At 46.9% G+C, this 17,979-nt stretch overlaps 1 protein-coding gene across 5 annotated transcripts in view; it reads left to right on the top strand.

The window, feature by feature from the left end:
- tox (thymocyte selection-associated high mobility group box) overlaps positions 1 to 17,979 on the top strand; it is a 425,064-nt gene that overhangs the window by 390,801 nt on the left and 16,284 nt on the right. For 4 of the 5 annotated variants that reach the window (XM_070875600.1, XM_070875611.1, XM_070875620.1 and 1 more), the window contains 2 exons: positions 10,813 to 10,893; positions 11,757 to 12,161. In XM_070875600.1, coding sequence (XP_070731701.1) covers positions 10,813 to 10,893; positions 11,757 to 12,161 — 486 coding nt within the window. The remainder of the gene's footprint in view (positions 1 to 10,812; positions 10,894 to 11,756; positions 12,162 to 17,979) is intronic. The other variant, XM_070875640.1, reaches the window with a different exon arrangement.

Below are 17,979 nucleotides of genomic sequence, written 5' to 3' on the forward strand. Positions count from 1 at the left end.
GGCCGAAACCCTCCCTGGTGGCCCAGTGGCCCAAGTTTTACAATGGCGGAGGTTCTCCCCTTTAAGTGAAGGGGAGAGCCGTGGTGATGCGGCACCGTGATGACGTCATCGCGGCGGTCACTCTGCTCGGCAACCAACTTCCACCCCTCAGTTGCTGTCACCGCCGCGTTTGCGCCTCACAGGCGCAGTCACCGCCCCCATTATGATCGAGTTCTGGATCGGAGAGAAAAAAAGCATAAGAGCCGAATGTTGCTCAAGAGGCAAGCTGAACCGCAGCCGCGGGTAAAAACCAACGCAACAGGGTGGGAGCCCTGTTTTTGGCGGGGGGCAATTTCTACCCCTTTATTTTAGTTGCCCCTCCCTTTCTCTTTTCTGAAGTTTATATCATACCAATACTGCTGGTATTTTCCTTAAAATTCCTGTTACAATTATTTTATTTAACCGTTCTTTAAGACACTGTTGACATGAAGGTGAGCGGGGGCCAATTGCACTCCGCCCTGTTTCGGGCAGATAATTCGAATTATTTGAATTATTAACTCCCGGCGGGAGGTGAGGGGAAGAGGCGGGAAATTCATCTCTTTAACTGTGACACCGCCTCCCAGCGTTTTGAGGCGCTGTTTGAAGCGGTAAAGGGGTGGGTTCGGGTCAGGAGCGGGGCAGTGTCCATCATACACAACTGCAGAGTTGCACAACAATTAAAAGAAAATGGCAGCGAAGCTGTCAGTGGCACCAACCGGCGGCGACCATGCTCCCGTGTGGTAATTTCCCCCATGGGGCAGAATAGGGGTCATCACCGGGCAGCAAGGGGTCGGCGCGTGGCGGAAAGTAGGGGGCGGCGGAAACCGGTTTCCGTCGCCCCCAGCCCCGGGGCAATTGCGGATGGGTTGCAGCCTCTGCCTGTCCCCGGACGGTAAGGCCTTACTGCCCCGTTACCGCCAACAGGCCTTAAAAAAGGAGCAATTTCAGCCCCAAAGTCTTTGTTCAGATAAACCTTTCTATGCCAAATGGGGGTAATATTAGCAAGGTTTCCCTGCGTAACAAGCAGTGATTTGTGTTTTGTTTGTTTTTTAAAACATAAAGCCAGCTGCAGAAGGAGCTGACTGCCATGGATTAATTTACTGATCCACAAATTAATGATCAGGTAACATTAGCAACTGTTGAACACTACAACATATGCTTACTTTCAGCTGCATAATTTATATTCAGTAACCTTAACTCAAGCAGTTTAACTCAGTAGCAACACCTAATTACTTCACCCACGGTATTTATTCTATGTTTGACGCTTCATAAAATAGCTGCTAATATGTTATATGAGGGCAGAGCTGTTAGAAGTGGGAAGAATTTAATTTCCACTCATTCCTTCCTGCTGCTGTCGTCCTTCCCCTGGTAGTAGTGGCAAGTGTAAATAATTAATTTGCTTTAATTATGAGCCTGTCCTGCTGAATTAGGAGCAGCAAGAATGTGAAGAGCTGGAATCATACTTCTGAGGCAGCTGACAAATCCTTTGAGCCCAGAAACCAATGTCTTCTTCTCAGAGCTGTCAGTAATTCCATTAATATTATGTCCAGTCAAGTCAATCAAATCATTTACTCCTCACTGATGCTCAGACAACAGATAGATAAGGGATCACAGCTTTCTTCTTTTATTTCTTCTGACTCCTTTTACTTATGATTGGATGTCTGATTATAGCAATATATTTAAAAAGCCTTATATTGTACATGTTGTATAACATTATAATACATTTCCACTGACTCAGCTGTACACATGAGCAATAGTGTAAACATATAGGGGGCAAAATTGCCTCCGCCCCAAACGGGGTGGATAATTCGATTTATACGATGATTCGCCACACCAAGATTTTGCCCTCTTTTTCCAAGAGTTCCGGTTGGGTGTTTCAGACGGCTGCGCAGCAAAGTGCATCGGGAGCTGGGTGGAAGGCGGGCGGTGTCATCAGCGCCACGCTGAGCACGTCAGTGCGACGAGGACGTGCCGCGTCGCACTGACGCCTAGCCCCGTCCCACCCCTTCAATTAAAGGGGAGGGCTGCTGCTAGCTTTGCAGCCACTTTAGTAGCGCCCACTGGGCCACCAGGGAGGGTTTTGGCCGGACCAGCTGCACGGCACCTAAGAGAGGATACCAGGCTGCCTGTTTGTGGCCCAGCCGAACCCATGGCCACCATTGCCGGGCCGACTTCAGAGTCGGCCGTCAGTTAAAATAAAATGGCGATATGCGCCACCCAGCCACTGGCAGCTTCCCGCCGGGAAAAGCTGTCAGGGGCACCAAGCGGTGCCGGCTCCGCTCTTGCGGGGCAATTTCCCTCGCGGGGCGAAAAGGGGTCACCTCAGGTCGGCAAGGGGTCAGCGCATGGCCGACGGGGCAGGAACACGGGCGGGGCGGTAACCTTCTCCACCAGAAAAAGGGACGAAGGCAATGTCCCAAATGTCGGCCACTCCGCCCCGACTGAGCGGTAACTCCTTTCCATCTCATTACTGCTTTATAGAGGTAACGGCTCTTTAAAAAAAGGGGCAATTTCGGCCCCATAATCATTATAGATTGGGCTTGTGCATCTGTGTGGGATAAATGAACAAATTACAAGCTCACCCACAAAAACAAGGTATTGTGGCAATGCTGAGCCATTTTGTTTCATAAACATTTCACACTGATTGCCAGCAGTGAACTCCAATCAGTGATAGAATTTATTTTATTGCAACTTTAAGTAAAGAAAGTGATACCACATTTAATCCTTTGGAAATTACAGTAATGTTTTTGCAGCATATAAAAATAGATTTGAATTTTTTAATCTCTTGGCATCACTTTTAAAAGCATGTTTCTTCTGCTTTAATTAATTCTTCATGCAGACTCAGGCAAGATATCCATTGCGGGTAAAATTCAACTTGGGCAAAGGCGCAAAAGGGGCAGTAATGGACCGGCTGTCCAATGTACACCTGCCCGATTTTCCTCTCGGGCAGGGTTTATCACGGGCAGCTAATCCACCACTGCCAATTTTGCACCCTGGTTGAAGGTGAATTTTAACCCTCATTATTACTTGAAATATCTACCGACGATTGGCTGGCAGAGAGGATGAGCCGGCCATCCAATTCCCTCCGATGGAAGGCCCATGCCATTCTGAGAGCCAGGCCTCATTAACACACATCTAGCGAACTGCACGGTTCCTGTGGGTTTCCCGAAGTCGGCGCAATAGCGGGTGGCTCGGAGGACAACCCGGCCCGCAGAAAGCTAGGTGGGGGGGTTGGGGAGGTGGGGTGTGGGGTGATCGCGGGATAGAGCCTGGGCAGCAGGAAATTATCCCCCCTCCTCATGTTTTTAGCTAGAATATTGCTGTGCTGTATTTCTCAGTTGGAACAATGGCTGCTGAGTGATGATGTTACGGCATCTTGCTCATTTAGAACAGTTGCCCCAAGCAACATTTCAATGACGTTGTGTTTTTCTGAAAAAGAACAATGCTTTCACGTGATGCTATTATACAGTGTTTCCAGTTACAGCAATGGTCCCAACTGACATTGAAAAAGTGAAAGCTAAAATATTGTGATCACTCCTTTTGCAGATCCAACCTGTGCCATGAGATCTATTATTAAACTTAACTTTCACACCCTAAGTCACCCGTCAAGAACAAGGCATTTCTGCACAGGAAATGATCTCAAACTCTGATTGTTCAGCACTCAGAATTCAGCATTCTGCTTTTTGACGTTGTTTTAAAAAGAAAAGTAGCAGGAAATATGTTCACAAAAAACGAAGGCAAATTCAAAAGGTTAAGGGGGAGAAACTCTCTACCTTCTCGCTACCTGTTAGTACGATGTAATGCAGAGAAAGCGGCGGGCACCGATCTTCCGCCAGCTGGTGGCAGGTCCCACGGCATCCTCCATTTTCATGGTTCCGGTAGCGCTAAGAGTTGTTGCCTTGAAAAGAAAAATGGCACAGCGGTGAATTTCGACCCTACCGCTGAGTTTAGCGCTGGGTCCTATGCACTCCTGGTAAACCCAGCAGCAAACAGACTGACAGAGGCACTGTCAGCACCTCTTAAAGGGACATGCACATCTGGTACGTTTGCATTTAAGATTTTGGATAGGGGTTTTTGGATTTTACTGAAGTAGCGGCTTGCTGCAATAGTTGCGAAAAGTTTTTTAAGTGTGTAGGGCGTGCTGCTGGACGCTTGCAAGGCCTCGAATGGTAAAGGAAGGCCTCTGAAAAGAGAGAAAATTATGCAAATGCTCAACAGGTCAGGCAACATCCATGGAGTGGGTAATAGGGGGAGAAATTGGCCTTCTTTGCACCTCCCATTATCGCCTCCAGGGCACGATAACAGGGCGCTACCAGCTTTCCGAGTGGGCACGGCGAGAGTACCAACAACCGCGAACTTTCTTTGCAGGTTAGCAGTGGCGGTAAACCTTTATGCCACGATCTCCTACACCCTGGAGATCGTGATGTCATCTGGTACGGAGCGCCCGCTACCACCTCAGATGCTAACTTCGCTTCCGCCCCCTGCAGCGTCACCGAGCATCAACACCGGCAGCTGCAGGAGGCGTTTTGAGGTCGGCCAGCCTCTTGGGGAGCGGTAGTTAAATGTTTTGCCAGTGAGGTAGGCGAAAACATTTTTAACAACTCTCTGTGCACTTTTCTCAATTTTTCTACTGCTGCAATTGATCAGCCCTGCACTCTGTTAGAGCCCTTTTGGCTGATCGTCGTGGATCACAGGTGCCGTTGCCAAGTATTGGACTCATTTTCTTGCAGAGCCCTCAGCAATGGCCCTAAGGATAAGGGGTAAGCCATTTAGGAACGAGATGAGGAGAAACTTCTTCACTCAGAGAGTTGTGAGCAGGTGGAATTCTCTACCACAGAAAGTTGTTGAGGCCAGTTTGTTAGATATATTCAAGAGGGAGTTAGATGTGGCCCTTATGGCTAAAGGGATCAAGGGGTATGGAGAGAAAGCAGGAATGGGGTACTGAAGTGCATGATCAGCCATGATCATATTGAATGGTGGTGCAGGCTCGAAGGGCCGAATGGCCTACTCCTGCACCTATTTTCTATGTTTCTATGTTTCTTCCCTTTAAGGGAGGGAAGGTGCCTGTGATCCCGGCAGCGCTGAACGGGACATTGTGCAGCGCTCTGCTGCTACCGCCCCTCTTGCCTGGTTTAGCGCTACAAGGGAAGTGATGGCACTTGATTTAGCACTCCATTTCCCTCCTAAACCAGAAGTTCACGTCCACTGGAATTGGGTAGCGCCTGGCAATACTTTTGTGCTCCCGCAAAAGTTATCGCCCTAAACAGGGCGCTATGCAATTTCTAGCCCATAGAGTTTACATCTCGGGTCAAGCTGTTGCCTGACCTGCAGAGTATTACCAGCATTTTATGCTGGAATTTCAGATTTCGGCACCAGAGAGTAGTGGTGAACGTTTGTTTTTCGGACTGGAGGAAGGTGTTCCCCAGGGGTCGGTTCTAGGACTACTGCTTTTCTTGATATACATACATGGGATTGGGCATACAGGGCACAATTTCAAAATTTGCAGATAACAAAAAACTTGGAAGTATAGTGAACAGTGAGGAGGATAGTGATAGACTTTAGGAAGATATACACAGGCTGGTCAAATGGGCGGACACATGGCAGATGAAACTTAACGCAGAAAAGTCCGAAATGATACACTTTGGTAGAAAGAATGAGGAGAGGATATATAAACTAAATGATAAAATCCTAAAGGGGGTGCCGAACAGAGAGACCTGGGGGTATATGTGCACAAATCGTTGAAGGTGACAGGGCAGGTTGAGAAAGCAGTGAAAAAGGCTTACGGGATCCTGGGCTTCATAAATAGAGCTACAAGAGCCGAAATTGCCCCCCGACAAAAAAGTGGTGCATTCACCGGTGATGTAGTTTTTTCTCCGCTCAGAGCGGTGTTGCTGTCTGCTGCGGGGCGGAAGTGCACTTGGATCGGAGCGGCCGTCACTCTGTGTCATCAACGCGTCGCTGATGACATCAGCGCCACGCGAACGTGCCATGTCACGCTGACGCATCACAATGTCACTCCCCGTCAGTTAAAGGGGAGGGCCGCTGCAAACTCTGCATGGGCTATAGTTAGGCCCACTGGGTCACCAGGGAGAGTTTTGGCCGGCCAGCGGCCCTGGTACCCAAAGGGGGGGTACAGGCAGCCCGACGGATCCCGTGTCCACCATTGTCGGGCCGACTTCGAAGTTGGCTGACAATTAAAATAAAATGGAGGCGCCGGCAGTGCACCCTCCCCTTTAAGGGCGGTCATGCCGCCCAGGCACTCACAGCTTCCTGCAGGAGAAAGCTGTCAGTGACACCGACCGGCGGTCGCTACGCGTCCGCAGGGCAATTTCTCAAAGGACAATTTCCCACGGGGGTCGGAAAGGAGGTCGCCGCCAGTCGGTGTGGGGTCGGCACATGCCCGACAGGCGGCAGCAGTGGCAGCACGGAAACCAATTTCCGCCGCTCATGGTCCGGAGGCAACTTAGGATGGGTCAGCCCATCCATCTGCCCCCAATCGGTAAGGCCTATCCATTCCATTACCGCCTCTTAGAGGTGGTAATGGACCTTAAAGAGGGGGGCCAATTTCAGCCCCATAGAGTGCAAAAATGTAGAAATTATGATGAACATGTATAAAACACTGGTTCGGCCCCAACTGGAGTTCTGTGTCCAATTCTGGGCACCACACTTTAGGACGGATGTGAAGACCTTAGAGGAGGGTGCAGAAAAGATTAAGAGAATTATTCCAGAGATGAGGGACTTCAGTTACGTTGATAGACTGGAGAAGTTGGAGTTGTTCTCCTTGGAGCAGAGAAGGTTGAGAAGAGATTGGATTGAGGTGTTCAAAATCATTCGGGGTCTGGACAGAGTAGATAGAAACTGTTCCCATTGGCAGAAGGGTCGAGAACTAGAGGACATAGATTTGAGGTGATTGGCAAAAGAACCAAAGGCGCTGTAAGAAAAAACTTTTTTACGCAGCGACTGGTTGGGTTCTGGAATGCACTGCCTGAAAGAGTGGTGGAGGCAGACTCAATCTTATCTTTCAAAAGGGAGTTGGACAAATATCTGAAGGAAAAACATTTATAGTGGGGAAAATGCTTGAAGCTATCATTAAGGAAGAAATAGCAGGACACCTAGATAGGAATAGTGCAATCAAGCAGACACAACATGGATTCATGAAGGGGAAATCATGTTTAACTAATTTACTGGAATTCTGTGAGGATATAACGAGCATGGTGGATAGAGGTGTACCGATGGATTTAGTGTATTTAGATTTCCAAAAGGCATTCGATAAGGTACCACACAAAAGGTTACTGCAGAAGATAAAGGTACGCGGAGTCAGAGGAAATGTATTGGCATGGATCGAGAATTGGCTGGCGAACAGAAAGCAGAGAGTCGGAATAAATGGGTCCTTTTCGGGTTGGAAATCGGTGGTTAGTGGTGTGCCACAGGGATCGGTGCTGGGACCACAACTGTTTACAATATACATAGATGACCTGGAAGAGGGGACAGAGTGTAGTGTAACAAAATTTGCAGATGACACAAAGATTAGTGGGAAAGCGGGTTGTGTAAAGGACACAGAGAGGCTGCAAAGAGATTTAGATAGGTTAAGCGAATGGGCTAAGGTTTGGCAGATGGAATACAATGTCGGAAAATGTGAGGTCATCCACCTTGGAGAAAAAAAACAGTAAAAGGGAATGTTACTTGAATGGGGAGAAATTACAACATGCTGCGGTGCAGAGGGACCTGGGGGTCCTTGTGCATGAATCCCAAAAAGTTAGTTTGCAGGTGCAGCAGGTAATCAGGAAGGCGAATGGAATGTTGGCCTTCATTGCGAGAGGGATGGAGTACAAAAGCAGGGAGGTCCTGCTGCAACTGTACAGGGTATTGGTGAGGCCCCACCTGGAGTACTGCGTGCAGTTTTGGTCACCTTACTTAAGGAAGGATATACTAGCTTTGGAGGGGGTACAGAGACGATTCACTAGGCTGATTCCAGAGATGAGGGGGTTACCTTATGATGATAGATTGAGTAGACTGGGTCTTTACTCATTGGAGTTCAGAAGGATGAGGGGTGATCTTATAGAAACATTTAAAATAATGAAAGGGATAGACAAGATAGAGGCAGAGAGGTTGTTTCCCCTGGTCGGGGAGACTAGAACTAGGGGGCACAGCCTCAAAATACGGGGGAGCCAATTTAAAACCGAGTTGAGAAGGAATTTCTTCTCCCAGAGGGTTGTGAATCTGTGGAATTCTCTGCCCAAGGAAGCAGTCGAGGCTAGCTCATTGAATGTATTCAAATCACAGGTAGATAGATTTTTAACCAATAAGGGAATTAAGGGTTATGGGGAGCGGGCGGGTAAGTGGAGCTGAGTCCACGGCCAGATCAGCCATGATCTTGTTGAATGGCGGAGCAGGCTCGAGGGGCTAAATGGGCTATTCCTGTTCCTAATTCTTATGTTCTTATGTTATGGGGTAAGGGCAGGGGAGTGGGACTAGCTGAGAGTCGGTATGGTCTCGACGGGTCGAATGGCCTTCCGTGCTGTAACCATTCTATGATTCTCGCTTGCGAACAAGAACAGAGTAGTGCATCTTATTACTTTCTACACTTCAAGGAAGTCTAATGAATTAAGTTGGTGAGGTGAGAATTACTATCGAGGTTAATCCATTTGTTCAGCTAATAATTGTAAAATAAATCAATTTGTTGATTTACATTTGGCCTTGCCTCGTTAAAGTGTTAGGTAGGCCTCTGGTTAAAAGGCTGGAGAAGTGTACATGGAGGCACATGTGTGATCACATCCAGTTTACATAACAAGGGATTTTCATTGTTATAACTACCAGGGTCACACTATCGAACGATTAGATATTAGGCAGTAAAGATAAACTTCTGATCATAAGGTAAGCGGGATCTGGGCGAATCGGATGATACTGAACCCAAGCCTTTATTTGCAAAGTTTGTAACAGCCTCCTTCAGCTACCGCATGGATTTGGACCTCACAGGGTCTGCCTACAAACATTCTTTGAAAGCTCAACATAGCACTTCATGAAGCCATTTGATACTGTGCCATGCAGTCTGAAAGTATAGAAGAATCCACAATATGATCTGTGAAGATCTGCATGACGAAGCACCTGACCACCATAATCTCAATAGCAGACAATCCCTTGGCTGATGTTACAGGACCATCAGCAGTGGAGCACCCTATTACAAACCTTGGGTCTGCTATAGATATTCTCTCTGATTCAGTGGCAACAGTCACTCCTTTATGCAGAGCCTATGGGGTAGAAATTGGTCCTCATTGTGCCCATTGTGCTCTACATTTTCCCTTTATTAACAACAGCGAATACACTTCTGTTATGTATTTAACCCTTGGCAACCTGTATCACACCACCACCAGAGGGCTTAACTGTTGGAGTCCCAAGGGATCCCAGCATCTCTTGGGAGCACTATATATAAGCAGGCCACCTACGCGGTACCTGCACTCTGGAGTCTAAAGGAGCTAAGGTCACACTTGCTCATTGCTTACAGTACTCAGTTTCATCCTTTATTATGAGCGTAATAACTTCAAAAGTAATTAAATGTCTGTGAAGCATTTTGGGGCTAAACGTGGATGTGAAAAGTGCTATATAAATGCAAGTTCTTACTTTGTGGATGTCTTGTTTTCAAATGCAGAAAAATGTTAGATTACCTACCATAGGTTGAGTCTTCTACATATAAAACTAATTCATAGATTCCTCATTTTTTTGCCCTGCCCCTAGTATGAAAGAAAGACATGCATTTAGATAGCATCTTTCACGACCACCGGATGTCCTAAAGTGCTTTACAGCCTTTACTTTTTGGAGTGTATTCACTGTTGCGATGTAAGAAACGTGGCAGCCAATTTACGCACCGCAAGCAGTCCCACAAACAGCATTGTGATCATGACCTGATAATCTGTTTTTGTTATGTTGATTGAGGGATAACTATTGGCCAGGACACCGTGGATAACTCACCTCATCTTCAAAATAGTGCCTTGGGATCTTTTACCTGAGAGGGCAGACGGGGCCTCAGTTTAACGCCTCATTTGAAAGACAGTACCTCCAACAGTGTAGCACTCTCTCAGTACTGCAGTGGAGTGTCAGCTTAGATTTTTGTGCTCAAGTCTCTGGAATATGGGTAGGAGCTGGTTAACTGTTTCATTCATTGTGTTTTGTTTAAGCGCTCTTACTGTTACTTGTCTCTCATTGCTGTCTTTTCAAGGCAAGGAACTAAGATCATGATTTAGAATTAAAGCTTGTATACAACAGGGAGGAAATATAATGAGATATATTTTTTCATCCTTAGCACTCCCAGCATAAAACTTTCAACATTGGGAGGGGCCAAAAGAATCAGCCTCACCAGCTCTTCAGCTGATGTACAAGAGCAGAGACTCCTTTTTATGTACATATTTAAAAAAATTAAATACCAAATGTTCAGCAATTAAGAATATATTTCATGAAAAATAATTGTTAAAGCTAATTGTTCTTTAATACAAAAACAAGCAAGTGAAAAACTATTACAGGAAGGAGTAACATTTCCCTGCAACGATAATGATATTTACCAGTAGAATAGTAGTTGTTCGAAGACAATTCTTTTTAACATTTTCAGGAACTGCGAAGACTCAAGAGGAAAGAGTATTATTATTGACCAGCTCGAGTTTTAAAGGCCTCAATAAAAATAATGGTTTTGCTAATCTAATTGGACACTATTAGGGCTTACTGCTTGAAAGATAATTTTGTTGAATTTGTACTGTAGCCAGCTAATGCTGTCATCTACTAATAGTTCTTTATACTGTCTTATAGGTGTACAAAAAGAAGACTGAAGCTGCCAAAAAGGAGTATCTCAAACAGTTGGCAGCTTATAGAGCCAGCCTGGTTTCTAAGGTAATGTATCATGAGTGCATTTAGTATCGTTCTTTCAAATTTCCTTCTCCCTCCCGCCCCACCCTGCACCCAGAAATCTGCTTTTGTATTCCAAGAGTTTTTCAGAGTTCGAAAGACACCTCCTAAATTCCTTACCTCTCCTACATTGCATGAGTTAATCAATTGTCATATCACTCTGGTTGATAAACTGCCATTTGCTGTTCAATTCCATGGAAATATTAAAATAGTGTTTTAATTTTGTACGTATTTAGAGAAAACAACGCTTTTTGTGACTTATGCATTTAATGCAATTTTCAATTTATAGTGACATATAATTGTGCATTCTGGTGTTATCATCTCTGTCGCAAATATTGATTTTAGATTATTTCTGCATATGTTTGGTGTATTCATGAATGTGTTTTTAACCTTTTGCCAACAATAACTGGTATAACTGGCAGAGCACCTAGATTTTGTATGTTAGTTCATCACATATTTGCAAAGAGAAATAAAAGCTTTCCAAAAAAAAAATTGGTTCAAAAATAAATTAAAACTATCAAAGCTTTTGACAAAGGCATTGAGTACAGTATGATGAAAATTGCTTCTTGATACATTCTGATTATTTCTTGGTTCAGTGATGACTGTAGTTAGAGAAGTGTAAAGGTGCAGCATGACACTAATTCTACAAGATAGTCCCTTGCACATTTAATGTAATTTATTTAAAACATCCAATCTATGTAATACTGAGAATCAATATCAGTGAAAGAAAATGGCAAGTACTAAATAATTATGTAAGAAAATCATATATTGTTCAAGGCTGTCTTTTATTATTATTAAATCCATTAAAACCAGCTAACAGTTAACTATCTTGGTGATCTTCTCTACAGAGCTACAATGATCCTATTGATACAAAGACATCCCAGGCTTCTCAGATAATGAATTCAAAGCAACCAGTTTTTTCTGGTCACTCACAGGCTCCCTCTCCAATGTACCTTGGTTCAGGTGCTTATCATCAACAGCCTGGTATGAACCCTCACATATCTGCCATGCATCCCAATCTGTCTCGAAGTATTGCTCCCAAACCCAATGGTCAGATGCCAGTGACTGTTTCTATAGCAAATATGACTGTCTCTCCGCCTCCATCTCTTCAGATCAGCCCACCACTGCATCAGCTATCCATGCAACAGCACCAGCTTCACCAGCAGCAGACTTCTGTTATGTCTCAGCAAATAGGAAATCATCAGCTATCAATGCAGGTTCAACCTCCCCTGCACTCACCTACCATGCAGCAGGTCAGTACAAATTAGTAGCTAGAATAAAGCAAATAAAAAACTTTGTATTTAGAGTGCAATTTGACTGAGATTATACTGACCCATGTCAGGGTGGTGAGATAGCTCAAAACAATCAAGCTCTTCAGTCTTAATGATAAAACTACAGGTTTTAGTTGCAGAGCTGTCTTGACACTTGGTTAGGTGATATTCACCAGTTTGAAGACAATTAAATGCATGACCACATTATGGTGGTGTATTCTAATGACAAGAAGGAGTGGTAAGAGAGAAAAGAGAGTAGTCAACCTGTCAGCCAGCTTCAAACATACTTCCTACTGGACAAGGGTACTCAGCATCATCAGTGGCTTAGATGATACCATCTTCCTAGCTAAAGAAGGTTTTGTAGGAATAGGTAATAAATACCAAGAGAAATGGAAAACATAGATTTGTTGCACATAGCCACTGGTTTTTTGTATGATTTTCTTGGTGACAACAAAACCGACAGATAGCTTTCTGAAATATAGCCATTCTTCATATGTAAGCATAGACAGTGAAATGCAGTCAGCTGTTTAACTGTGGAAAGCATCACAGTTTTGCCTTTGCACTTCATTCATATATCTGCATATTCTTGCATCAGTCACTGAACCGGAATCCTGACTAATTTTCTTTTTCTTCCCTAGCCCAGAGGCGATGAGGTTGATTGTAACTCTCAAGCCCTGGCTTGAATCAAACCTGGGGCCTTCTGATTATTATGGCTTGGTAGTACATTATAAGCTATACGGCTTTGTAAAAAATATTCTAGTTTTCTAAATGTTAAAGCTCTGTGGAAAATTTGGCTTTCAAAAGCTGTTGCAGTACAGGGTATTATTCTTGACAACAGCCATTTTCAATCATAATTACAGCTAGACAAAAAGCATGTTTTACAGCATAGTTATGTTAGAGATCCTGGAGTCGAAATTGCCTCTCCCGATAAGGCCTCTGGCTGCCTGAAAGCAGCAGCCACGGGGCAGCATGGAATAGCCGCCGACTTGTGACAGACTGGCCAACGTTCGCGGAATTGCCCTCGGGTTTTTGTGGCAGTATGAGGATCCGCCCTGCTCCCCCCACTTCCGTCCCACTCCTGCAGGTGAGTCCTTAATGATGTCATCAGAGCGCGCACCACTGCGGCTCCGCCCCGGAAGATAAATTCAAGTGTAAAAGTCTTCCTGCCCCCAACAGTTTTTTGGGTCGGTACACAGTGCCGGCTGAAGACCATTAGCGGACTTTAAAGGCGTGTTGCGTGTATCTCCATTTTTTTGGCCGAGAATTTTTCGGACTTCTCACAAGTTTGTCAGTTGCCTTGTTCAAGGCAGCATTGAGTACGAGAGGACTGGGGCCCTCAGTCTCAACAACACAGAGACATTGTGGAGGTTGTGCTTGCGGAGGTAATGGGCTCAGTGTTGGCAGCAGAACGCCTCCTGCAAATTGTGCGCAGCAGGAAGGCATACAGGAAAAGGCAGCGCTGTCTCCAACGGCTCCAGAGGCAGCGGGCAAGGGACGCTGCAGACATGGCTGCCGAACATGCAGAAGGCAATGGAAATGGTGACAGACCTCAACCCAGAGAGTGGCCTAGGAAGGACCTGCTGTCAGGAGGAGGATCAGGTACGCTGACCCCCTGCACCAGATAGTGGGTGAAATCAAAACAAGGCAGGATGCACAGGAGGCAGATGCTTGCCAGCAGCAGGCTGCAGAGGGTGAGGAGCAGCAAGAGCATGAGGGAGAAGACAATGAGGCAGCTGCCATAGGAATACGCGAGCACAGACGTGGGGTGAGAAGGCCCTATTGTGCAAGGGTCTACAGGCAGCAGTTTTCGTTCATGGACCTGATGGATGACCAATGTCTCCGTCGACTTCGATTCCGGAAGGACATCGTCAGGGAGCTGTGCAATCTCCTGTAGCCAGACCTCCAGCCTCAGACAAGGCTGTGGATAGCTCTGACCGTCGCAACCAAAGTGACCATAGCTCTCAATTTCTATGCCACTGGCTCTTTCCAAGCTGCTACAGCAGACATATCGAACATTTCTCAGTTCGCCGCGCATCGCTCCATCCGTCAAGTGACAGATGCTCTGTATAAGAGAAGGAGCGACTACATTTCTTTCCCGATGAGCAGGGAGAAGCAGTTGGAGCGGCAGACCGGATTTTTGTGAATTGCGGGCTTCCCCAGGGTTCAGGGTACCATATACTGCACCCACGTCGCATTGAGGGCGCCACAGAGCAATCCCAAGATGTTCAGAAACCGCAAGGGATTCCACTCCCTCAATGTCCAGCTGGTGTGCGACCACCACCGCAAAATCATGGCAGTTGATGCCCGGTATCCTGGCAGCATCCTGTGCCAGACCAGTGCTAAATGTCTTTGCTGGGCTAAACCAAGATTGCAGCTGGCTGCTTGGAGACAAGGGTTACCCACTCTGCACTTGGCTGCTGACTCCCCTTTGCCACCCCAGGACTGCTGCGCAGCGATCGTACAATGACTCTCATTCAGCCACCGTGTGCTTAATTGACAGTGCATTGGGATCCTTAATCAGAGGTTCCATTGCCAGGATTGTTCTGGTGGAGTGTTGCAGTACTCGCCTGAGCATGTCTCCCTATTCGTGGTCGTCTGCTGCATGCTTCACAACCTAGCAATCATGAGGGCACAACCATTGGAGGACGAGCCACCAGTACCACTTGAGGAGGACCATGAGGAGGAGGCGCAGGACCATGACGCGCAGGAGGAGGAGGATGAGGAGGTGCCAGAGAAGGACCAGGATGCGGGTCACCAGCTACGCAGGAGGCGGCGTCGCCATCCAAACCCTGCATGGGAAGTGCTGCTCGTTTCTGATGAGTTCATGCCCACTTCACCCTTCATCTTTGCATCTCCACGGCCAACCCAATGAATCCTTTCACACACCATTTCTCACAATGAAATGAGAGACCTGCACAGATATGGGAATACAAAATAAAGATTTATTACACAAGAAATAAAGGTGCTAAAAACATATAATCATTTATCACCCTTATGCATCTCCCAATAACCCCTCTTACGCAAGCCTATTCTCGAACTTCGACGCAGTGTCTCCCTTGTGGGTCTGGGAAGACTGCTGTGATTCAGGTGTAGAAGCTACAGATGTCCTTCCAGGATGCCTTTGACCAGCTCTGGCCCTAGAAGGGCCAGCTGCAGACTGGGCAGCACCCACCTCAGTGCATTCAGTTCGCCGTGGCTCGGGCAAGTCCATGCTTGTCGGCAATGGCAGAGTGACAGGTATAAGGTCAGCACTGCTGTGATCCAGAGACAGCACATCATCATCCTGGTCTGAGGTGCCTGCGCCACTCCTCCGGGGGCAGCACCTCGCCATCACGACCAATCTGAGGGAGCACAAGTCAGTGGTGTGGCGCGACACTGGAAGGTCCCCCGTGGACCGTGGTGGACCCAGCCATGATGGCAACAGTCAGATCTCAAGTGGCGTCCAGCTGAGACTGCATGAGAGCAGACACAGTCTCGATGCCACCAGAAACGACAGCAGTAAGAAGCTCCATGGCCTGTTGCCCATCCTGTCCAAAGCAATACTCAGACGCTCATTCCCTTGCGCCTGTGCTGTAATGGCAGCTGCCACATCGCCAACGAGATGTAGCATCACAGCTGGATCTGCACGGTCACTCTGGGAGTCCACCATTGTCTGACACTGGCAATGAGGGGCTCCATGGTGTGCGCAGAGCTGTTCACAATGCGGGAAACAGACTCCTACATGCTTCTGACCACATGCGACAGGCTCTCGGGCACCCTTGCCATTGCCCCCAACATCTGCGAATGCATGGCCTTCACCCTTCTTTCATAAGCCCCAACATCGATGGGCTCTGAGTCCTCTGCAGCAGAACTCACGTGCAGCCTCACCCCCTGGAGAGTTGGTACCTGAAGTAGCCTTGGTCCTTCATCATGCTGCAGCCCCCCGCTCGGCCCCTGTGCATCACCCAGTGCAGACTTCTCTGCTAAGTCTAACATTCCCGACCATGTACTCCCAGTATCTGAGCTGGCACATGCAAGTGTAGGAAGCAGTGACGCGGTGTTGCCAGCAGTATCCCCTTCTTCCTCGCCCTCATCGGACATGGCGGCAATGGATGGAGTGGGCCTCTAGGGTATTGTCGTGGCTTTCACCCCCATTTGTCTCTAGGGTCTCTCCCTGGCTCTGGCTGCCAGTGCTCTCAATGCTGTCATGCTGGCTTTGGTTCACACTCTGGGTCTCATCTACAATCATAAATGGCACAAGGGCTCCCATGAGGGTGAGATAGGGCATTGCACCATGCAGCCTGCAACTTGCACACGATCATAAGCAAACACGCGGTAGGTGCTGGCACTTTCAGGGCGAGATGGCATTAAAGGAAGGCCATCACTTACCGATGCTGCCCCCAGCGGGATCGACATGACCGGCGGCCACAGGGAAGGCAACATGTGAGCCCACTAGCCTCTGAACCCTTTCTTCCAGGTGAGTGAGCTGCTGGATCTCTGGCTTGCCACCACCAGTCCTCTGTTGCTCAATACGATTGTGAGAAACCTTCGCCTGCAAAGCGAATAAGGTTTGCTGAGCAGCGGTGTCATGAGGCCTCAGCAATGAGTGCAAGTGTGGGTCCATTACATGCAGTTGTAACTCTTGCATGAAAGGGACCCTCCATTGCGAGAACGCAAACATATATATACAGGCCTCAACAATCAACTGCTGCCTCAGTGACTATATTGGGAAGATGGAAAATAAGAGAAGACTCGTAGATGGAAGGTGACGAGTTGGGGGAACACGTACTCACTTTCTTCATGTGAATTATGTAATTGAGATTTTTGCAGCATTGAGTCGTGGTACGGTCATGAATGGAGGTCCTGAGACCTCCACAGCGATCTCTCTCCAGGCATTGAGGAACACAGCGCAAGTCGGTCTGCCTGTGTCGGGGTAGAGAACACGCCTCCTTCCCTCCACAGCCTTGATCATGGTCTGCAGTTCCGCGTCCAAAAATCTGCTAGCCCTCCTTGCTCCTCCTGGATTCGCCATGCCTTCGCATCAAACTGATTCCCTGCTCAGGGCCTAGCTGCAAACCTTGCCCTTTAAGAAGGCCAGGGAGCAGCTGGTTCGTTAGCAGCAAATTGGCATCAGCTGAATTTCGTGGCCCAATCGACCACTCTGCACCCACACCGCTGCAAATGGCCCATTCCCACCACCAATACCGCTCTGCTTCTTTTTCTCAGCAAAAATGCTGAATTTAGCTCCAGTGGCCGCCGCATCAATTGCAGCGGTAATGACCGGCAAAAAGGGGTAGGTGCACCCCGTTTCGGGCGGAGGTGAATTTCTACCCCCTTATAGCATATCATGTTTAAAATACTAGCTAATTCATGAATTACATCCAGAAAATCCTGGAGGGGCTTACATGTAAGCTTGAGAATACTCCAGAACCCAAAACACTGAAATCACAAGGCTGGAATATTTGTTCAGATAAACCTATCCTCCTTGTTATTCTGTTCACTGCAAGGAAAAGAAGCTCCAAAAATGAAATCATTAATATCTGTCGACTTGCTGTATAACCTTGTGGAAAAATCTTTGTATGATATTACAAAGACAGATTTTCAATTTTCTCATGTAATAAACAGATGTGTGTGGATTTGGATGTAATTTCAAGGTTGTAAAAAAAACAAAATCACATTGAGATTGATGAATAAATCAGCCACGAAGACAAAAACCCTGATGCCTGATGAAAACACCTCTTCAGATAGGCAGGAAATGAAATTAGTTCACAGTAAAGTGCAGAGATGAAGATCAGTGTTCTGTTTTGCTGCAGGCTTCATA

The sequence above is a fragment of the Pristiophorus japonicus genome, chromosome 1 (assembly GCF_044704955.1).
Source record: "Pristiophorus japonicus isolate sPriJap1 chromosome 1, sPriJap1.hap1, whole genome shotgun sequence".
Classification (NCBI taxonomy): Eukaryota; Metazoa; Chordata; class Chondrichthyes; family Pristiophoridae; genus Pristiophorus; species Pristiophorus japonicus.